Here is a 25205-nt window from a genome sequence, read left to right as displayed (position 1 = left end):
CATTAGTCTTTTTTTTTTATTTATTCTTTTTTCTTTTCATTTTTCGCTTTTTTCGCGGAATTAATTAAAAACGTTATTAAATGGATTTTATATGTACCACAAATGAAAAAAAAACTATACAAATATTAAACTTTGTTTTCCTAGTTTTTTCATATATTTCAATAAAAAATTTAAGAGGAATAATTATATTTAGCCTATTAGGTATTTAAACTTATATGTACTGTGCTATTGTTTGCGAAGTCGGATAGAATGGAATATAAAGAGCATATTAATGTATAATTACGTGAAACAAGTTTTTTCAATTCGTTAATTTTTCTGCATTGTCTACAGGATTCGTAAACAATTCAATGACAATCTGTTGAATGCAAAAAAATTGAACAATGAATTATTTTATAACATTGATTGAAAATTGATTGAAAATTAATGTTAATTGCAAAACTATGGAAAAATAAACGGTCATTGTTTAGATAGATGTATTCAATGAATAAAAACAATTATTTCATTATTTCGAAAAATCAGAAAAAAACGAGCATCAAAATTAACAGACATTAATTTGGGATTTAAAAATAACGATAGCGAGTTGACTGAGCGCAAATTAAAGTTAGACATGACGTCAATTCTGCTTTGAATAACGAGTGATTGTGCGACAACTATTCATCAGATCCGATACACCGTACGGTACGTCCGATAAGAAAAAAAAAAATTACCGTTGAATTCACAATGGATTGCGGCTGGACTCGAATGGGAAATAAGGATGACGAGGGGATGGCCGGTGCGGACGCGGCTGCATCTTGGCAGCAGTGCTACACCTGGTGCACCCCGTACTCGCATCCGCACCCTCATCACCACCATCCGCACCATCCCCGTCAGTATCAGAGTAGCCAGTATCAGCAGCTACCGGGAAGCACATCCGCCGTCACGAACTCCACTTCCACTCACTACCCGCCCTCCCAGCAGCAGCATCTGCAGCTGCAAAGCGTTCAGCCGCCACCTCTGGAGCAACAGCAACACCTACACCCTATTAGAGGACAGGGCGGGCTCAGGAGAACCGTTCCTTATGACGGACCAGGTACCCAATACGCGTGCGACTCGCTAATCTTAATCGATATCGATTGATTTATAAAATAAAAAAACACGACAATTTTATGGAACAAAAGTCAATGACCTACGATTATATTTTGACTATATATTATATTGATTATATTTAAAGCGAGCATGTTTTCTATGGAAATAATAATGATCACGGTCTGTTGTGACTGAGGCACTGCTTTGACGCGACGAGGAAGTTGATTACATTTCCGGAAAAATTTTTTTTTCTTCTCTTGGGTATTCCAAATTGATCCTCTTCTTCGGAGAGAATTTCTTGGACGCGAAATTATGTAAGCACTCCGGTTGACCGTCACGCGATGTCAATCACCAAATGGATCGATCTTATCGAAAGGATTAATGCATACCACATCAGTCTTGGGTTAGGCTCTACACACATCCTAAATATCATCTCAATTATATTTTATGTACTCCGGTTATGCTATACCCAGGAGATTCGCGTTTTGTCGTGAATTTTATGGTACCGTCTCTCTCATCGATAGTAAAACTATGATAAAATCGCGACTGAAGCGACAAGAAAGATGCAGAGTTTTATGCTGCCACAGTGAAAGAGATTTAGTTAAAAATAATATTTAGTCGTCACGTTGTCACGTTATCGACTTTTTACATATTGTACTGTTGCGCCGACTTCCTGTCGATAGTATTACGAAGATAATCCAATTTTCTAAAAACATGCATTCTAAAAACGAGCGATTATAATAATGAAAGCCTTATAGCTGCGAGCGACAAGAACACATCGTGCAAAATGAAACATGCGTGAATTCGTGCTATTAATTAATTTTTAGTTTTTCTGCAGAAAAACGGATAATATTTATGTAGCAGTTACAAGAAATTATATCTTGTGACGATAAAATTTCATAAAATCATACAAAAAATATTAAAATGGAAGAAGGTCAGATTTCGTGTCGAAACATTTTTCATTAACCCTTTATATCTTTATTCATTAATATAAATGACAGATTCGTGAATTAGGCATTTCCGTCGTCGCATGACGGCGGCGTCGGAATGGCGCACACGTCGGACGCAATTTTTCCGGAAACACGTTTGCGTAACGCGTTTCGCGACGAAAGGGATTTGCCACTCCACGAAAGCTCTCGCAAAAGGGCAAGGAGAGAGGGGAAGTTGCCCACGCAACCATCGGTAAATAGTCCGCTGAATTATTCATGGGGATCTGTTGCTTCCATCTAAATCGTCTCGCGACGCGGATTTGTTTAGTCGGAAGATATGCCAGAGAAATAAATTGACTTATTGGGATACAAAATTGTTCACTTATTGTTTTTATGTCGCACAATATTTCAGATATATTTTATCAAAATTACAGCTCGTTCGCTGTAAAATATTCATTATGCGCGAGACCAGGAGATGTTTAATTGTTTCGATTGATTTCTTGTTCTTTTTAAAACTTTCAATGTTTCAGATATAGAATGGTCGATAAATTATAGCGCAAAATTTGATATAGTTAACAGAACAGATTTTCAAACTGCGAGTAATATAATGCTATAACGCAATTCATTGTAGAGATGACGCATTCCAATGACATCATATAATAAAATTGCACGTATGCATTGTAATTATACTTCTTTGTTTGTGTTTTCCGTCATGCGGCACTCACATTTTTGTGCACACCACGATGAGCACATTATTTATTCATAACGTTCTCATATAAATATTTATTAATCCGTCTATATAATGAAATAAACTTCTTTCACGCGTCTTTTATGATCTGTTTAATCTCTTCGATTCAGGAGCAGATAATTATCGAGCCTGAAGCTAGTACATATCTCCAAGAAATATGTTCCTTGGTGTTTTACAAAAGTACGAATAAATAATAAAACCAAAAGGGATTAAAAAAATATTAATAAAATTATTTTATCTCTTGAATAATTAAAACACTCGAATTTTGTAAAGTTATATCAAATTGTGTTATCGCGTCGGTGTTTCTATGTCTTTCAATTTTTATGGTCTTTCGAATTTATCTGCTTTGAAATCCAATTACGTAAGAATTGTATTATTTGTCCGAGTTTATCGTCGGAGAAAATTTTCCAGAATGCACGAATGTACCGACACGATTATTGTCTTTTATTCGAGAAAAGCGACTGCAAATGGAACTAGCCGTTACGAATACGATACCCTCACAATGTTATTTTCTCTCGCATGGAAATTTAAGATAATCTCGATATCGAAATAAACAGCAACGTCCATCACACGGAGCGACATAACACGGAAACCATATCTAATCGTGCGCATTTTTCGTGGACGGGGGGATTCTTTTCGCAATGTCGTTCCTTCGCACATACTCACTTTTATGTTACTTTGTTATTCAAATTACGCCCTGTCCGATCGGATTTGAGAGACGTACGAGAAAATAACCGCTATTTTTCATAAGTGGATCGCGATCCGCGTGTATTGTAAAATTCTCCCGGTTTTGTCTTAAATTCTCATGCACATAGATATTTTATTTCTTCGAAAAAATTCTGATTAAATTAAATAAAAATCTACTGACTTAATTAAATATCTTGATTATACAATTATCACAATTTATTAAATCGAATGGAACGAATAGGAAATGTTAAGGCAAATATTTTTACTCGCACTTATAAATAATTTATAGAAAGATAAATGATAGATTTCTGAATCAGTCTGTCTCTCAAATTTTAAAATTGTATTTCTGTTTCTTCTCGGTAAAACTTTATTCACTCTTAAATATTCGCTTTTAATCACGTAAAAAAAAAATCAAGTGCCTTTTGAAACGAATGATTAATTAGACAGCGCGTAACTAGATAATTACCGTTAAAAATGGCGAACGAAATGGAAATTCCGCACAATGCAGGTGTCCGTCACCGCGCGATGAATTATATGGTGATCGCTTGATTAGCGAGACATCGGAAGAGACGCGGGAGCGTAAATCTATCCGCCGTCAAAACGCAATTACAGCAACCTCTCCGCATAACGCGGCATCGTGTAAACCCACCCGTATGACTTATTATTGTTTCTCCGCTGTCATGCGGATTTGTACGTCGGCAACGAGTGCGTGGTACAGAGATTGGGCGGATACACGTGTGACAAGTACCGAAGAAAGTAAGTGACTCGTTTGTGAAAATGCGATATTCTGGTTTTGTACGATTAATTATACAATTATCTCGCGGCACGTTGTGTATTTGCGGTTTCAAAAAAATCACGAATCTTTCATAATCGAAAGAACTGATAAATCAACGAAATCTGCATACAAAATATGTATGCGAAAAGAGCAGATTTTTAATCGCTTTGACAAAATTTCTCCGAAAGAGACTGAAGGAGAAAGGGAAAAAAAAAAATATTTAAACATCGACATGTATTAGCAACACTAATAAATTTTTTTTGTAATGTAATAACAAATTTATTTACGTAAATCTAGTTTTAACAATCTGTCATTAGTTATAGTATCAAATATATTTTTTTTTGTGCACTATTAGTAATGCTAAGAATTGTTTTTGGATATTTTAATTGAAGATAATGAAAAATCCCCGGTAAAATCCCCGTTCTCCAATTTCTTGAGAGAGATGAAGAATCGCAATTAAAAAATTCTGCCTTACTCAACAAGAAAACAAATTTGTGAGAATATGTTCCTCTGGATTATTTATAATCACTGTCGAAAAAACAAACAACATTATTATCATCGCAATTAACTTTTTTTCCACGGTCAGTAATCGGAATGAAGTATCACGTGTGAATTATTGCTTAGATTCTCGACGAACGCGATTTCGTCGTTTTTTTCCTATATCGTTACATGAAAAAAGATCGGAAAAAAGATCGAAGGTTCGCGGAAAAGAGGCGGACTAAGAGAAGTGAACGAGACGACGAGGGGCGTAACGACGTCGCGAGAAATGTTGGAGACGGCGGGAGCAGAAGGGTCAGGAGGCTAAAACGAAGGAGGAGAAGGAAAGCGATTACTACGACAGCTCGTATCCTGCGCCGGCTCTAGCTCGGTTAGAAATAAGCAGCGATCGCTGGTTATCCTGAAACGCTGTATTATCCGTTGCAGCGAGATGGAACGCCTTGGACGACGTCCTTGAGCGAAGAAACGCGCTTCGAATATTGCGGTGGTACCGTAGGCGAACGGAAAAATCAACAAGCCAAACGAAGATCACGCTTGCGTAGATCGTTTGACTTTCTATCTAGCGCGAATTTCTGTTCGGTCTACTTTCGAAAATCAATCAAATCGACAAATGCCTAACGTTATTTTTGAAAATTTAATTTCTGGTTTTTATTTTTCGTTTTAATATAGTTTTTCTGAGGCAGAGCGAGATTTTACAATTAGCTTGTATCGATATATATATATATATATATATATATATATATAAAATTTCATTATGTTGAAGATATAAATTGTATCGTTATGAAAGATTATATGTTATAGATTTTATAACATAGTGTATTTTAAAGATTACTTAGAGTAAAAAATTTTTTGAAAACGTAGAATATCAAGAATCACTGAATTGGGAATCCAAAGCAATAATATTGCATATACAGCTCACGTACGATTCATATTATATAAAATATTATATTAAATACAAAGAAATAGGCTATGAAAGATTAAGATAAAATTAGTGCGTCATGAAACTAGATGCAATCAACAATTATTATTTACTTCAAATTAAATAAATTATTAGTTGTATAATTTGCTATATAATTTGAAAAATAAACTGCTATATAATTTGAATTTCTACTCTCATATTCTATACTATAAATCAAATTAAAAAAAAAACCTATGTTTACTACTTGCTTGCGCCAATTAAGATGATATTTAATCCTGGATTAAATGTAAAGTAATGCAGATTTCATTAAAAGATATTTGGAGAAAAAAGGAAAAAGGAAAAATAAAATAATGTATGTAACGATTTATAAACAATTTTTTTCTATAAATTTTAATAAATAAATTTTGTATAAATTTTTTCTTACACTTTTTCTATTATATGTGTATATGTATATTTCTTTTTTATCAATTTTATAATCCAAAGATATGAAAACATCATGAAAAGATTTAAAAAAAAATTTTTTTTTTAATATAATGGAAATAAATATATTTATTTGTTATAATTTGTTGAAGAATAATAAATAATAATTATAAATTCATCACGTTCATACTGCTTACATTGACTTTTTCGAAAATAATGTTAAATTATAAATATTATTGTTATAAATCTTATTTATTCAAGATTAAAGGGTGCTGCTAATCTATTATAGCCTATTTATTTTTAAGTAAGTAAGTAAATCTTTGATATATATTTGTCTACAATATTCTTATATTCTTGATTTAATATTTGATTGATTACATATATCTACATACATATAATTTTTACATATGGTTTTCAAAGATTTCACCACTTCAAATTAAAACAAATAACACTTTACGACTTACCGATACGATGCGCAACAGCGGAGTTTCGTTGACCTCTGCAAAAGAAAAATATATATTCAAATTATTAACGGCAGAATAATCATTATCTTAAATTATTATATGTAAAATATAATTATCGCGTGCAACAAATTTCTTATTCGATTTTTTTTTAAATCCTTAAATAAAGAACTATTAAAATAATTATATAATTTCTAGGAGACGATCAATTCCGTAAGTAAAAGGTAAGGAAGCAAGTGAAAGTAAAGAATAAGTAAATAATAAATTACTTACCCTATGGGTTGCTCCGCCGATGCCCGAAGCCTCCCAGGCCTCCTCCTCCTCACAGAGTTCGTTGGTTGCACAACACTCGCGAAGCACATTTAATTGCGAACGCGCACTAATTAACAGGATACAATGCTCGCGCCAAACAACGTCAACTTTTAAACGGCACTCCCGATGTTAATCGCACGCGAGGCTTGTCTCCATCGTACACCGAATAGCTCAGATCTTGAAATTGCCACATCCCTTTACTCATGCATGCGACTCTCCGAGAGTGTTTACCGATATTATTCGATACGATGCAACAAATAACTCAATTATATACATGATAATAACCATGTAAGTTGAAGATCATAAACCATTAACATATGATAAAATATGATAAATCATTAACATATGATTAAAATAATGATAAACCGATCGATAATCTTAAAAAAAAAAACTTGTCTACATCTATGTACGATGTGCATTTTGGATAAATAATTCTCTGAGATAAGCAATTTATGTCAGCAAAAAAAATTGTAAGCTCTCTGGCGGTATGTATCGTAATTCAAGCTAAATAAATTATTAGATAAATAATTATCCGTTTGTAAATGTAGTAATAATATAATTACTATTTTTTTATCGTATATTGCGTGATTTTTTTCGCGAGTAAATCGTGCGCTGTATTCGCTCCGATAATTGACGGGTTTCGCGTTGATTATAGCAATTAATTAATCGCCGAATGTTCGCATAGAGTGCGAAGATTTTATTTTCGAAGAATATTAAGTGATGATTTGAGACACTACTCGCTCGCTCGAATGTCGACGTATGAATGATAGCATTGTTCTTTGTACATATACACTCGTTGCCGCGCGGCACATACATATGTAAACAAACATCGAAAGATGTTTGTGATTCGCGCGCGCGTTAACCCCCGAAATATTTAATATTTTAAAAAGTAATTTCGCACCGAATATTCTGTTCCTTTCGCCACAAAAAATTGATCTTTCTCTGTTATACCGAATCATTCAATCGGCACATCGCCCCGCGCTCTCGATCCGAAAATACGTAGCCAAATCGGCAAGAAATTCAAAGCACGTTACGAGACGTATCCGAGCTTGAACATCATTAAAGATAGTTTTATCGTCTGTAATTATTCACCGACACGATAACGATTTATAATTCTCTTTCTTCATTACTTCGATTCGTGTGTCGGGTGGATAAATCACGCGAATAGATGCGTCGATGAACAGCTGTCGCCTCGATAAGTTTACGAATCGTTAATCATAGGGAAGTATTTACATGCATGAATCGTTTGACTAGAATCGCATTTAGCTCTCTCAAGTACTTGTCGCGATTTGAGGAACAATACGAAGAAGCGCGGAGTGGCCGCCCACCTAACCGCTCGAGCGTCGCCGTGCGAATGACGGTGTTTAGGCGTACGTATGACGTCACGCGGGACGAGATGGTATACATAATCAACAAACAAAGCAGTAGGCATCGGCCATGAAATTATTTGTTGTCCTAGAAAATATTTAACGTATTTAATATTTAAAATAAATTGTTAAAAGATACGTCGTTGTGTAATATATTAAATTAAATACTTATTCAAAGATTAAAATCCACTTCATCTTATGAACTATCTTATCACGCCAAGCTTTTGCATTATAAAATTAAACGCGCGATTTAAATAAATCGAGAATTTTTTTGTAATCCTTCAATAAATCTTTCAGTAATCAGAAACAAAATTAAATCACTACAAAAAACTAGTGATAAAAACGTTTTATCTTGATTTATTAAAATTATACAGCTTGGCTATTTCTAGAGCATAAAGATTTGAAGAAATATAAATTATAATTACAATTTTTCAATCATCGCACACACAAAACAGAAATATATTTATTATTCAAAATTAAGATTTAATTGTTTGTAAATTATTACATAATTGTACAATAAGCTAACTTGTTTTTAAAATAAAATATTAAAGTAGTTAATAAATAATTTCTATTTAGTTATATGAAATATAGTATATAAGATTAGATATGATTTTTTTTCAAGACATTTTATTTTATAATGAAGGTCTATTAATATTAAACTTATTGATACTTATTGATATTAATTAATATCGTTTCTTAATAAGATTCCACATTAAATATTCAAAGTTATCTTTTAAACGGAAAGCACTAATTATTCCTATTCTAGATTATCAGTTACGCCTATAACCACTTCTTTCTCTTTATTATTTTCTTATATAATGACAATTATATACCTGTGTTTATTAAAAAAAATTGCTGCGCGATATTCTTCGGTAATTGTAGCTCAATTATTAGTTACCATTGGTCGATGTCATTAGCAAATATTATTACATTACAAATGTTAATTAAATTCCAAAAAAAAAAAAATCTCGATTTATATTGAATATTTATTTAAATGAAATTGAACAAAAATGAAAATAGATAAAATACATAGTCCCGATTATTATGATTGACAAATGATCGGTTACTAGAGTTTCGTAATGATGTTTTGTCACAAATGCAATTATAATAAACGCGACAAGAGATCTAACGAAGTTAGATCGGCGATTACTCTTAAAAAAAAAAAAAAAAAAAAAAAAATCAACAGCTTCGACAAGTAGAGAACGCTTCGAATAAATAAATACCCGTTATTTGTCGCGCGGTTGCATCAAACGTTTTCATCCTTCACGCTGTAATTACCTATGATGCTCATACCGTAAGACTGTCGGCGCGAACCGACGGTGCATTAATGAATAATTAATAATCGCGAATGGATATAATCCCGGCACGTGCAACCCGGCGCGACACGACGGCCGTGCCGGTGCCTGCATTCTCTATTCGCTATTTTAAATAACGCCCGGAGAGGGATAGCGGGGTTGCGGGATACCACCGACCCTAAGGTCGGCGGAATATCCTCCGCACCTCCGCAGCGGCATCCTCCCGCTCCAAGAGTAGGAAAGTGGCCGCAGGCGCGTGGGCCCGGGTGGGCAGGGCCCCGGGGTCAGGGATCACCGGGCGGCAGAAAAGAACCGGGAAAATGTTCCTGCCGCGAGAGATACTCTATCTCTCGGCTCATAATGCGCAAGTGGGAGGCTGCACGCATACGCGTAGAGAAAAAGAGAGAAAGGGCGAGAGAGAGAGAGAGAGAGAGAGAGAGAACATGTGAATGTGCGTTATGCATGTCCGTCGTATGCACCACGATGCGGACGTGTAATCTCTCCGTGAAAGAAAGGGACCCTTTTGTCTGCTCTTCTTCCCTCCTCACTTTATTGGGCTTTGTTTTACTTCGCCTCCACCTCCGGAGAAATGCGATTCGTTGCGCCGCGGATGCCATGTGATCTTCGACACATGCGCGAGTGTATAATATATCGTGTATAATTCACGTGGAATCAGAGAGAGAAAGAGAGAGAGAGAGAGAGAGAGAGAGAGAGAGGGAGGGAGGGGGAGGGAGAGGCGGAAATTCGTTTAGCAATTGTTCACTTTTTATATCTCTTTCATTTTCAATCATGACGTTCAATAGCAATATTATAATTGTGTCGTTTTCAGGTGACCCCATGATAACATCCTCCCTGAAGGGTAAGTGACCATCGACGATCATTTTTTTTCTTACTTTGCATATCCCCCGAAGGATCCACAAAAGGATTCCCCTATAGCGAAGTCTTTATCCCTCCGCTGAAATCGGAAACGACAATATGACAAGTCGCTCCTTTTTGCATGCGTTTTATCAGTTATACATATATACGTACACGCTTCTTTTATTCTGTAATATTTTCATAGATTGTAGAGAAAATAGAAACTGTAATTGTGTAAAGTAGTTTCGAATAGCCGATTATTTTTAAATCATCCTAGGAAAAATGTCAGTTTAAAGAAATGTGGATTAACATGATAAAAATGTATCTGGCACTTAGCGTTTTGCTGAATAAAGCAATCGTATACATATATATGCACGCGATACACATTTATCAGTTTTTTTAATACGATATTTAGCAAATGCCTGCAAGATTCTTGAGATGAACAAGAAACAAGTAAAAAGATACAAGATAAAATACCGATGGGAATAGATAAAAAGTTTACAATGTAGATTGGACGGTTATCTCGGGCAGTTAGAACAGCGGATGTGCGGATAAATTATCATTATATATATAGGTACGTAATAGAATTGCATTCAATCTACGCATATACGATATTTCGCGAGAAACATGGATAGTAAAGGTGGGAGAAAAAGGGGGGGGGGAGAGAGAGAGAGAGAGAGAGAGAGAGAGAGAGAGAGAGAGAGAGAACAGATACGCGAAGAGTTGCCCGGCCTTGTGATGTCATATCCTGTCATGTCTTCATATCCACTCACGTTACAAGTCACGAAGGAAATGAAGAATCTCGTCGAATTCTTCTAAAAATCTTATTTGTCCTTATTCATCCTTCAAGCGATTTTCAAATCGCGCTTTAGAGAACAAACAATGTTATTCACAAAGCTTCCAAATTTTTAAAAATTGTTTCTTTAATATTTAATCAATATCCGGAGGAAATGAAAGAATTTTTTTCACTGGAATAATTTTTAACTTTTTATCGAGGTTGATACGTAAGTGTCAATTTTACAATTTTTACATATTAATTATGTAATATTCGTTTCGTATGAAATATATATATGTAATTTGACATATTGAATACGTCGTTCTTCAAAATAAAATGTCCAGTCGTTTTATTATTTTATTATTGCAGTTCTCGTTGCCGCGATTTCTCGTTGCTATGATTTCAACCATTTTTAATAGCCTGCCAACACGTGTTCGCGTCATGGCAACTCGAGTTGAGATATAATCAATCGTAATTATGATATATATGCATCTCTTCGTTTCTCGCTTATTCCATCGTACGATAGAAATATCTGACTTTCGATTGTAATCTCTCTATTGTTGATTGATTAGTTGTCGCTTTGTCTTTGCATTACTTGTAAGGTGCTCGAAGAAATGTTTCGCGATTTTTTGATAAAGAATCTTTAATACATTTTTTTTATTTTTTTATTTTTTTATTTTTTTTATTTTTTTACTATGATTAATTATGCTGCATCATTTGTTTTAAATTGATCTTTATTCTTTAATTAGCTTGATATTTATGTTAATTTTTTGATATCAGTTTCATTTTGTTTTGGGAAATACAGCGTGCATGTCGGTGAGGATAAGATGCGGTTGGCGTATAAAATTAGGTTTCACATTACAAGTAATGATCTCGCTTTTCATTTCTTCACTGCGGGAAAGAAGAAATGCTGAAGTCGGCATTTCCACTCTGATCTAAGCGCGATATCAATTACGTGAAAGTATTCGATTTCAATCGGAAAAGTTCGTCATTTTATACAATAAAACACTGAAAAAAATCGACTTAAAGAATATCATATTTTTAACGTGAAATCACGACCAAAAAATTCTGGTATCGATAAAATATCCGGCTATTAGTGATACTTCTTTTATACTTCAGCTTGATGCGCTGTCTCTCTTGGACGAAGCGGATTCCTCGGAATGGTCAAAGAAGTTTACGAGCACATATGATTACGTAAAAGATCTTAAAAGAAGTTCATCCTACGTATCTGCGGAAGATTAATATCGCGTGTCGACATCGCATGCCTCTCCTTACAGGTTCGCCTCGCAATTACGGGCGAAAATTTCTGGCGCGGATGCATTTAATAATGGGATGGGTTTTAATGAAACACGTGTCGGTGACAGGTGAACCGATGTAAACAACGCGGCTGTTTCTGGCTCGGCTTGGCAGAAAAAGACCGTGTCACCGGTCACAATGCACCGTCGCATGGCACAGGCACAAACGATTTCCCTGTGCGTGGATGATCGCATTACTTCTCGAGTTATCGAGATACTTTTCCCTTCGTGCTTCAACTATTTCAGCTGACAATCTGCGATTGTTGAGCGTCGATTATTCCCGATTAACTACATTAAATAATTGAGCATCGTGCGGAAGGAGTTAAATACCGAGTCTCCCGAATAATCTTCCGAACGGAATTAAATGCGGATCATATTCCGAAGTAATTTTACGTACTTTCTTTTTCATGGAAAAAGAAAAATCATATTTCTGAAATTCGTTTTAAATGATCTGAATGCCTTCCTACGGGAATGTGTCGCGTGAACTCGCGAGTTTCTCCTTTGAGCGTTCTGGCATTACTAGGTATGTAGGATCAATTTCGAAATCAATATGATTATTGAATATAATTAATCAAGACGGCCTTAACTCAAGTACTTTGCATGCTGCCGCTTTTTCCGACATTTTTACTCTGATTATATAAAATACCTTACGTCGCGCTTGTCCGTGATCGAAATACTCCTGCAATGAATATTCATAGATACAGGAATAACGATATTTATATTCTTAACGTCATAATTAATAACGTGAATTATTAATTAACAAAAGCCTCGTTTGTGCCAATACTATTATCGGCGCTGTCATTGCAAAAATCGTTACAACCGATTTTATTATAAATTATTACATTAAATATGCACCGCGATCTATTTTGACGGCACATAGGAGGATCCTATGCGCGTGTTTCAACTTCCTTTTGATCTGACGGCTTCAGGCTCGGCGCAATTAACAGCTGACAAGCAGATGTTAGCGGCATCGCGGAACATTTATGTCAAAAAGATTATAAAAGCCACGCGCGTAGTTTCAGCGCGCTTCCCGAAGACGGCGATATACTGCGAGCACGTGCCGGGATCCCCGTCGGATTAGCAAATAAAATGATAAAAGACGAGCAGTTTAAATAATCAGACGTTGCTTAAAAGAGCCACGTGCGCGACTCGTCCGAGGCGAAATTAATAATGACAATTGAATCGGTTTTATTTTGAATAGATAGACCACGACGAATCAATTACGAGAAAAGACGATATCTCGATATATCTCTTTTTTTTCCGTACGCGTGCGCAAATAAAAGAAGAAGATAGTAATTCGATGAAATATTATCATTTTCAGCCTCTCTTTTAATGTGCTAAAGCGTAAACAAATTTATTAAATAAAAATTTTTATACGTATTCTACACACAAATAGATCAAATTGATATGAATCTGAAGAGAAGATCGCACTTCCCGCACAAAAAAAGAAATTAGTCTTAAATCAAGACTAAGACTTAAATTATTTTCGAGCAAGAATATTATAAATTTCTTAAAAATTTTGGTCTTGATTTGATTGAATGTGTATTGATGCAAGTACTACTTTTGCTCAACTCAAGACTCAAAAATCTTGCGTATGAAAATTTTTGATAATTTTATATATATATAATTATAATTATTACAACTAATAATTATAATTATAATTATATATGAAAATATAAGAATTTATTTAAAATCAATTTTTTTTCTGTATATTTCGAATCTTTGTACCTCGGAAAATAGTTCAGACGCATTGGAGAACGATCGAGGAAGTTTTCGCGAGATACATAGATATATACTATCGGACGCTACGTCGACCACATTTCGCATACCGGCAATCAATTCGAGCGATAATGAGTACGTGCTGGCTTACCTACCACGTGCGGCCGGCAGTTGAAAGTTTGTAGTAGTGTCGGACAGATGCGAAATTATTGCCAAGATCCATTCGAGTCCCTGTCACGTACGTTGCATCCGCGTGTGCGAAAGGTCGTGAACGAAAGTCCCGCAAATGGTATTTACCGAAAGGTAATAATTAATAAACGCGCTGCCGCTTCCAGGTTCACGATTCGTACCGCGAGCGTCCATGCAAATTTTTTTTTGGTTCTCACTTCTTAGGATCAAAACCAGTTAGGGATCGATCCTGTTTGAAAATGCGTCGCTCTTAGATCTAAAGGTTATCTAATCCAGATTCTGTTTTACATGCGATATGCGGTGACAAATTGAACGATATCGTATCGAGGCGACATGGAACGAAAAAAAAGTAAAAACACATTCTTGAATGATTATAAATGGAAATATACTGGTGCAGATATTTTTATATGATCATAAGTGCGATTAAAATTATATTGACATTATATCTTATCTTGAGAAATGAGATTATTTTAACAAATAATTTTTACATTATTTCTAAATCGAGAATTTTTCAAGTATCTTGTAAATAAAGTAAGAATGTTGCATGTCTCGTTAGCAAAATGTATATACTTTCAAATTACAGTAGTAATAGCTCTATAATTATTCGGAATTAGAAAAAAGAAAAAAATTTATATATATATATATATATACAAAATAATTGTTTAACACAAATACTATTATTATTAAATTATATCTTTACCTTCTCTATGGATATGGTGTATGATCAAAGATATTTTGATTTGATATAAAAATTCTCAAGAATTTGTGCAACTTCAACAATTAATTATATCTAAAAACTCTCCTTAAAAATAATCTTTTCTATATTTTTTCTATATTAGAAATATTCATTTCTGAAGGAGGAATTAAATTTAATTTGAATTATTCATAAATTTAAAAAAATATCATATAAAGGTGTTTCATTACATGTAACGCTTTTTATATGTAATTTTCCATTCTCACTATAAGGAATAAGCTTTGAATATTTATAAATATTTATAAATAAATATATTTTTAATCTTTTCATTGTTTTTCAAAAATGCTTTAAAACATACGAAATCGAAAAAATTGTGATTAATGTTTCATCAAATAATCAAATTAATTTTTAATCAGTAAAAAAGTAGAACATGCGCTCGGTAAAAAAGCAGTTTTTTTACAGAGAACTATGTTTAAAAAATTATTGACCAAGCGCATATATTTGTTCTTAAGTAAGATGACATAAAAAGACAAAAAATCCATATGATGTTTTTTTTTAATTTATACGACTAGAATTGCAAAAACGCGCACAAGGTTGAACGAATCAAATCATTCGAATGGCGAAAGCAAAAACGTGAATGGGGAAACATACTTATATTTATACTTGATACAGTGCACTAGCGCCATTAACGTGAATAAACAAATTTATACACGGCTGATATAGTTGATATGCATTCATTGATGCATGCCTATAGAAATGCATGGCTGTTTACAGCAAAAACTTGACAATTACTCAATTGGAAATTTAGTTCAAAAAACGCAAGAAAATCAAACATAAATTTCTTGTGCTCGCATTTCGCGCTAATTCGTCGTTAATTTAAATAGCAATATTAAATGACTAAGTATTTCGTCATACGAGAGTTTAATTTAAACGAGAGATTAATTTGGCATCACCAATGACATTGAGTCCGCTAACGAAGCTTGCAGGAGGAAGCCTTTTCACGCGTTCCGCTTTTAGCGGTTGAATTATTGACGGTACTCACGAAAAGAGGTGCTCGTCCTCTGGAAAGAACGCAGTAGCCAAGAAGGCAGGCCCACACCCGATTCTGCAATGGCGACGAGGAGGTGGGAATGCACGCCTAGGAGAAAGTAAGTCGCCGAAAGTTTCGTTTTCACGTCTGGCCCGGTCCTAAAACGACCGGTTCCGACACATTCGGATCCGATCCGGTGGTCGTTTCAACGAGATTGCGAAACCCGGCTATCGAGATTCGGATTGGAAATTGTCCGGGAATCGATTGGTGTCCGCGATTTCGGCCTCTTGCCATTGAGCGATGAGAGACGAAAAATGAAAAATTCGCCATGATTTGAGGGAATCGATGTAATAATTCTAATCGAGAAAACACGCGGCTTATGAAATATCGAATTATAGCGCGATAAATCAATGGTATCGTCTACCCTCGTCTTCCTCCCAGCATGAATCAGGGATGGGAGTGAAAGGGTCCAGAATCAACAGGTTGCTTGATTCTCGTTTCAGTTCCCGAACGACCTTTAGCCAGAAAGCCGCGACGTCTTTGCTCGCATTAAGATCTCCCAAGCCGATAAAATGTATACATATAAACGACGCTGAATTGATTTTTAAAATCAAAAAAATAATAAAAATATCTTTCAGATTAAAGAGAGATGAAAAAATAAATTATCCAATTTCGGAGTAGTAATTAACTACTGTGTGTAATTAACTACTGAAATAATTGCAATCCTCTGTGCAACATCCTTATGCAAAAAGTCGATATATAATCGTCATATGTGCGATTAAACTTATTTGCTTAATCGCACAGTATTTAAATCGCGCGGTCAATTTGCAATTTTATATTTATAATAACATCGACATTATACAAATATGATTTATCGATTTTGAAAATGCAATCTGTGATATCAAATGCGAACTATAATACGTAATACGTTAATAAAGTAAGACTTTGGAATCTTTGGATCGGAAAATACTGGACAAATGTCTGACGAATCTTTCCAAAATAAAAAGAGATAAAAAGAGTGGGACAGAGAGAGAGAGAGAGAGAGAGAGAGAGAGAGAGAGAGAGGGAGGGAGGGAGAGGGAACTAAAAACGAACTGAGAGATATAAAAAGAAGTATGATGAGCGAAGAGGAGAAAGGAATCCTTCCGTGACTCGCGAGAGTCCACAGGTCTCTCTCGTGGTTTCCGCGTTCGCACAACAGGCATCGCGTCTACCAGACCGGTTCTGGTGATTCAGAGCCTCGTGCCTTTACTACGTAACTTATGTGGAGCCCTCCCGCACTCTCTTTTTTTCTCCGCCCGTCGCGTACGATCATCACGGTGAGAGAAGAACAACAGCGATCGGTGCGATTGTTTAGTAAATACAACTTTAAGTAGACATATAAGTAGACGATGCAAAAATAACGAATATTTAAAATTATAATTTTCTCATAAGTTTCTCTCATAAGAGAGAAACTTTAATAAAGCATTCAAAAGAACATGTTGTTTCAAACAGAGGTGGATACTATTTTTATGTGAAGATATTTTCTAGGCTGTTCCGACAGACTTTTGTACGAGGACAATTTTGTGAGCTTTTGATTTCAAATATACATTGGAATTAAGCGTGTTACTCTATTGGTGAGAACACCTTTATGGTCTCTTTTTTTATTCTTCAAGCTTCTTGTTTCGAAATTATCTTTCTTTACTGTCGTCTTTCACTACACTCAGCTATACGACTAACTGCTGACGCTTCCGTGTTCGTCGGAGGTAGAACAGAGATAGCAGGATCCTTTTTGGATCCTGCCCACGGACACCCGACCTGATGGCCCTGACCCAAAGCGAGACACGCTTTCGCGGGTTATAATGGCCGCCACGGGATCATCTTTGTCTTCGCTCGCAGCATTAAAGTTGGATATTAACGGCCGTTATTATCAGAATTAAAAAGATCAAAAGATCCTTCCTTTTTTATTTGATTAATGATTTGGATTGAATAAATTTTCAAGATATTTCAAACGCAAATACAAAGTTCACTTTGTTGCATCAAAGCCGATTCGGAGTGTTATATAATGGAGTTAATTCTGCACATTGTCTCTATTTAATAATGCTGATCTAATAGAAAGCCAATAATATTGAATAACGGTAGAATAGTTCTCTCCATATGAAACAAATTTACATTGTGTAATTAGGAAGAGTTTCTATTTTTATCGATATTAAAATGCGTGGAAAGTAAAACGGATAATTGGCGAAATTCTGACCTCGTTATCTATGGACTGACATACTTTTTCAAACGTGTTTTAATTGACCGATCTGTGAAATTGACGATAAGGAACGCTCCTGCGCTCCTTTGCCGAGTAAAATCGAAAGTGGCGAAATACCACAGTCGAGTCGAGACGAAGAGATAGCGTTTCAAGCCGGCAGAGAGAGGTGCATTTACTTGAAGGGGAACACAGCTTCCTCTTCTCCTCCTAGTCGAACACGATGCTAGACGAACGCTCAAACTTTAAAGATAAAATCCATACATTCGATGAATAATCATCCATCGAAAGATGTCACCTTTCTAAGCGACGTCTCGCAGTTTGGAAGTCTCGGGCTAAAGATGGGAAAAAAAAATATATCGGATTACATATTTAAAATGGCCGAGGCATGAAAATTAATTTCGTTAAAACGTTCGAGGCATGGAGGCTGGGATATTGTGAGTAAAAGCTCTCGTGTTGTTCTTCGACATCCGAGAGTCCGGAGCCAGGTACTGAGAGAGGCGGTAAAGTAAGTAGAGACGGAAGGCAAGCCACAGACAGGACAAGTGAAAAAGTGCGGCGCGATCAGCCGGAGCGCGCAGGCAGGCAGGTAGACAGGTAGACGAGAGGACGATGGCGTTCTCCAAGCGGGAGGAAGAGGTCTAGGCCTGGATCCTAGAAACTGGACAGGGACGTCGATAAAGCTGGTGCTCGCTCGCGTAGGAAGGAGAGACGCCGTCGGCGAGGCGAAGAAGGAAGAAACCGCAGCAACGCACGGCGGGTGTGCGCGCTTTTGCGCGACGAGTGGGGTCAGGTTTCAGATGTATAGTGGGAGGTGGGGGCGGGAAAAAGCGGATGTTGGGGCGGAGGAGAACGAGACGGAGTATCGGCGGGCACGACAGAGAGGGATAGAGCCTCTCGAGCGGCGTGGCGCTTGCGATTCAGTGTCTTTCCGGACGCCACACGTTTGAGACACGCACGCGAGTTTCCCCTCTCTTTCTCTTTCTTTCTCTCTAGCCTCTTCCTCCCTCTCCCTCTCTGTGCCATCCTCTCTCTCTCTCTCTCTCTCTCTCCTTTTTCTTTCTCTCTTCATCTGTGCCGTTGCCTGGACGCCCGTACCTCCGTCTTCCTCGCTCCGTCCTTTCTCGTGCTGTCTCTCTGCGCTCACCTCCAGGACGACGTCGAGGCACATCGTTCGTGCCCTGCCCCCTCTCGCAGAGCATGGAGTGGGACCAATAGGAGCGCCGCTTCCGGCAACGATGCTGCTCCAATCGGCACACGACGCCGACGGATAGACGCTGACGAGCGGCGATTTTGACAGTCGACACTGTGCTACTCTCAGAGCTCGCGGTTTAATCGCGCGCTGGACTTACTTCGAGTCTCGGATTCCTGTGATTCGTGAATCGGAGCGTCGATCCTATCGGTGATCATCTCGCGGACTGACGAACTCAGTTCGTTCCCGACGCACCTCGCCGAAGTGTTTCCTCTCCTTTTATTCATCGGATATTAAATTTTTTCAGTGAATCACACGATCGTATCGGACTTGTCGTGAGTGCGATAACAAAGATCTCTCCTGATCGAGTCTCTCCTGGTGAGTGAGGCGAGGGGAGTAATCACGTGGTCGTTATCGTTAGAAGGAACGGCGATTCGTCTTCTGAAAAGGTTTGGGATAATTGATCGACGCTAAACAATCGCGGAAAATTCCGCAGCTTATCCAGGAGGATATAGACTCTACCAGCATTCCCCTATTCGGAGGTTCCCGCCCTTGGCATCAAGAAATAATCCCAGATCTTTGCCACCATTCGACACGCTCGCTTCTAAAGTGGAGCTCATTCGAAATTCGGGCGAACAGCCTCGGTGATCATCAGCAAGCCCGCCCGATAAAAGCCCGAGTGATTTCTGTTGTTGATAAATAATAACACAGATATATATCGCGTCGCTCGCCGCGTCGTGTGCTCGCCTTCGGTCGCGGATGCGAGCGCGTCATTCATCCCGGCGCGAGTGAAAGGAGACCTCGGAGAGGAACCTCGCCGGTCAACCGCGTTGGACAGTACACACGCGCGGGGGGAGGGGGGGGGGCGGGGGGTACGACACCTCGTGAGATACCGCGGGGAGTAATTAAATGCGCGCGTGAGACAATCGGATGAGCTGCGCTATGGAGTATCAGCAATTGGCGCCGCCACCGGTACCAACTGGGGTGCTGCACGCCCAGGCGCACCATCCTCAATCCCAGCATCAACAGCAGCAGTCGGTGCAGCCGCCGCAGCATCCGCACATCGTAGTCGCGCCGGCTCATCAGCAGTCGCAATCCCAGCAGCCGCCGCCGCCGCCTCTGCCGCCGACCTCCCACGGCCACCAAGTGCACCCGCCGCTACCGTCCATCCACGAAGACAGCACCAGCTCCAGGTGGTCCCAGTACCAGCACTTGTGGCGGCAGCATCATGTTTACATGAACGGTAGGCAAGCGCACACGTTGGAATTAGACAGATAACGACGGAGAGAGATTAAACGATTTAAAAAAAAACTCATCGAATTTTCGCAGTAAGAGAGATTTCGCTAATCGCGTGAATGTGGTGAATAAAGATGATTTCTCATCTAATGAGTATGAGTCAAACTGTAGAATGCGGACTGTATAATACCTGGAAAATCGACTATAGAAGTAGTGACGGTGGAGAGGGAGAAGTCGTTCAGTAGAAACGCCCACCTGTTGCTTACGTTAGCCAGCCTACATTCGACTTACCTACTACTGCACGACGATCAACATGTATACGTTCAACACGAGATCGCCGTGCGTTTATTCATCCGCAATGTATATAAACCGAAATTCTCACGTCAAAGGATAGAGATAAATAATAGGAGCGTTAAAAAAATTAATTTAAAAGTTAAACGAAACATTTTTTTTAAAAGAAATCACGATAAATGGAAAAGACGTATAAAAATAAGCTCGAGAGGATAATTCCCCTTGATAATAAAGTTGAATGAAGATACGTATTCGCGTAATTAATTAATATTTCTTTAAATAATCTACGACGCAAAAAGTATATACTCATTATAATGATTGCCGCTACGATTATCGTTGAAAAGCGTCTTTTACCTGCATCGTTTATCGCGAAACATATCTGTTAACTAGGCGGGTCGGGTTAATCGAACATGGAGCGTGAATGAATCACCCGTCTCCATGTATGCAGAATGTGTGTGAATTCATCTATGCACCTATCCTAGTTACGGCGGATTCGACTCAAGGCTCTTCACATTTGCATCCTCCCATGTCTTCAGCTCGTTTCGCTTCTGCTCGCGTTCGCGCTTCTCTCTCTCTCTCTCTCTCTCTCTCTCTCTCTCTCTCTCTCTCACCTACTCGTCTCTTTTTATCGTACACGTAGAAAATTTCCGTGGAAAAGATTATTGTTATTTATTTGCATATGCTCTCAAGATGTACAAACGTCTGATAGAACGAAGCGTGATCTATTCTATTTCTATTTCTATTTCTATCCTATATATTCAGTTCTCATATTCTCATTATGTTTTAAACGGCGAGCGTAACAAATTTACTTACACAAGCGAAAGATATTATGCGCAGTAGAGGTAAAAATAGCAAAATATTTACTAATTATATTTTGACATCGCAATTGTGAATATTCGAAAGAATAGTTGTTCATTGACATGAACGTATTATATCTATTTGTTCAGTAATAATAATCAATAATTTTAATGTTAAAAAATGTATACGTGTTTCCACGATTCTAATTAAAAGTATTCAATCCCGTTTAAATAAATGAAAATCATTAAATTGCTAATTTATTTAAAAAAAAAATTCCACAGTATTATCGAACAAATTTACATGCCCAGATGTGACAAATAATTTTTTTTGTTGTTTAAAATGAATCGATAGTCATATAATATACAAAGTTGAACAATTTTAAAAAAAGTAAAATATAAAATGTAAAAAAATGTAAAAAAGAAGGTGTATATGATTATTATTATCGTCCAAAACTTTGTCGATTTAGAATTTGTTCAATGCTGTTCACAAATTAATGACTCATGCAACTTTTGATTGCACGCTTGTCAAAGTGGTAATACTCGTGTCCGCGATATTGTTATCGAGCACAATAGATTAGAATCGCATTTTAGGATATACAATGCAAGGGATGGGTCAGCCTCACCTAGTTTCAAAGCATCGTGTGAGTATCACGTCATCGTAATCGCGACATATTCGTAGCGCCAATTTGTTACTTTTTACAAAATTTATTATATAAACATTACTATGTATATTATAAAATATAAAAAGCGTATTTCTAAATTATTAATCCAGTTTTAAATAGTTTTCTTTTTAACTTTACGAATTCGCATTAGCATTATCGATATCAACACACTATGAATATTAATGTTTTTTTTTAGATGTGAAGTAGTGATTGCATAAAAGTTATCAGATATAAAGCCCGGCTAAACCGTGACGTAAAGTTGACAATCTTGTAGATATTGAATATCCGCATCTCCGATCATACAAGCGGAGTTTCCGAGTTAAACTCGCCGACCTACAACCTCGAGATATCTCGGTCTCGACCTTGACAATGCTTCGATTCTGTTTCTGAAGAAATTCCGTTTTAAGAAAGCGTGGTAAACGCAATTTTTGTAAATTACGAACGAGATATATTCATATCGTTAAGCGGAGATACTCGTCGTCGGAAGATCACGCGGACGGTAAGCCGAGAGGAAGTGCCTCTCGATACAATGTATATGTACCATTTATAAAACGCAATTATTAACTGTCCGTGATACGCGTGAGAAAGTGCACACTCCCATTTTTCTTAATAGGCACGCAGTTGCGACATCTCATGCGAGGTCTGTTGTGTCGGTGCGCTCGCACAAGAAACGCATATCGCCCATACGTTGCACTCCGATAGAACAGGTGAACCCGCGAGGTATATCGCGTACATACGTGTGTACATAAGCACACGTGCACATGTGAGATATTTGTTTTTTTTCAACGCGTACATACGCGTTAAACAATGGTGCACGTTGCGGAGCGCATCCACGAGTGCACTCCACGTGCTCGGCCTTTTAAAGAAATCGATACGCGAAATCCGATTTCACTGGGCGACATCGGGATCAGGATGATTATTCGAAAGATTTTTTTTTCACGCATCGTTGAGAACATTCAAAGCTGGAGGCGGTTTTAATGAACGTTATTCATTGATTGAGTAATTCAAAGACGCTTACGTGTGAAAGATACACGTTTATTAAATTGTTCGTGTCCATTGGGACACGCATGCACTTTCTTCCTTGGTGCTGTTACGTAATCGAATCGAAACGCGAATAATCGCGACATCAGGCGAAAGTCAGACGCGCATTCTAACGCGCGTTTTAACATTAACTGACTAATAGCTAACAACTGACGAATCGCTCTTATCTTCTTTTCCAGGTAAGTTTCATTTCATTTGCGAGGCGGTAAGTTAAGTCAGGTTGCATGCTAAATCGGTCGTATTACGTCAGTACCACGTATTATTCACTAAACAAAATAGTGTCGGGGTGTTTGATCAAACGTGATTATTTGTTCATTATTAATTGTCGGGGACCCGATCGGATAGACGTAGAGATGGCCTTCGGTGGACTCGTAATTAGTCAAGTATTAATTACGCGGTAGATAGTAATTACACTGGCGCCATATGTCAGTGCCGAGATAACAAATAATTTTTCAGCGGGGCAGAGAAAGTGCGTTGTGCAAACTTCGTGCTGTTCGGAACCAAGTTTGCTGATATTGAGACAATTATGACAAATGTAAGTTTCAAAGAACTTTATTGCCGTAATTGTTTACGAACAAAATCGAAATCGCGAGAATTTATTCAGATTTATAAAAAATTTATATGTAATCAGCTGAATGTCGCTTTGTTTATCAAATATTCAACTATCAGACTATAATATCTAGGAATGTTTTTTTTTTTTTTTTAATATTAATAAGTCTAGACGGAAAACTTCAATATTTATTACTATTTAGAAATCGCATATTTTTCACGCGATTACTATTATTAATATTCCACTTAATTTATATAGAAAAAAAATTACAGCTGTTCTGCGTTGACAGAGTGCAAAGTATACATGACTTTATCTTTCGAATCCGAATTGAAGAACGCGTCTGGCTCGTGAAATTTTTCATATCACAGTTACACGTGTGCATTTACTGTAATCTAGTGTTGACGATAAATCCGGCACGCAACTTGACTTTTTTTTGCTGACGATTCGATATCGACGGCGTGATACCGAGTCTTCTTCGAGACCCCGCCGATAAACTTCTCTCTTATTCTTTTTTTCTACACGGTCGACTTTTAACAAATACGCTGTTAAAACATCGATTAACGTATCTATTATCATTCCATTGTAGCGTGCAAAGTCGAAAATGCGTAGAATTTTAATTCTAATGATCGTAATCGGAATTTCTTGGACTCCTTTATCGATGTTAAATACGCGAAATCCCGTTATTATTCAATCGTTCAAGGTTGTATTGCCGACTAGGTCAGCAAGGCCACGGTTAAAGACTGCCTTTCGATACTTATCCGATCGCTCGTATTACTTGAAACGTAATGTGCAATCGAACTATCGGACCATGTAGAACGTGTAAATTCTTTCATACACGTGGAAAGTATATACCAGATATCAGATCGAAATAAAACGTACCGCGACAGAGGTATTCGTATTCCAAGACAACACAAGATGGAACATGCTCGGCATGTCTTGTACAAGATTCTCACAGGAGTCTTTATTTCAATAAGTTATTTAATCAAATTAAACGATGATTAAATTTACTGAGTTGAATTCCGTTATGAATTTTCCCACATAGCCACTTTATCCGAGGGACGTCTTTAAGACGCAGAAACGTCCCGAGGACGTCCAGAGGATGTCTCTACTGTCCTTCGGATTAAGCGCGCTGGCGTGGGTTGTTAATCAAGACTATCGGCCAGAAGTTTC

General features: G+C 37.2%; 1 protein-coding gene across 7 annotated transcripts in view; it reads left to right on the top strand.

Annotated features, from left to right (window-relative positions):
• LOC105426906 (PAR-domain protein 1) overlaps positions 1-25205 on the top strand; it is a 72929-nt gene that overhangs the window by 20761 nt on the left and 26963 nt on the right. Inside the window, exons 1-2 of one of the 7 annotated variants that reach the window (XM_011638327.3) lie at positions 174-1069; positions 10306-10335. In XM_011638327.3, the coding sequence (XP_011636629.1) occupies positions 721-1069; positions 10306-10335 (379 nt within the window). In that variant the 5' untranslated portion in view covers positions 174-720. Of the gene's footprint in view, positions 1-173; positions 1070-10305; positions 10336-20330; positions 20702-25205 lie in introns of those variants that run through there. The other 6 variants (XM_089072187.1, XM_011638329.3, XM_011638328.3 and 3 more) reach the window with 6 other exon arrangements.

Source organism: Pogonomyrmex barbatus, unplaced genomic scaffold, assembly GCF_055798465.1.
Source record: "Pogonomyrmex barbatus isolate J1 unplaced genomic scaffold, ASM5579846v1 scaffold13, whole genome shotgun sequence".
In the NCBI taxonomy this organism is placed as follows: domain Eukaryota; kingdom Metazoa; phylum Arthropoda; class Insecta; order Hymenoptera; family Formicidae; genus Pogonomyrmex; species Pogonomyrmex barbatus.
The sequence above is the reverse complement of the archived record's forward strand: the minus strand, read 5'-3'. Positions and strand labels throughout refer to the sequence as shown.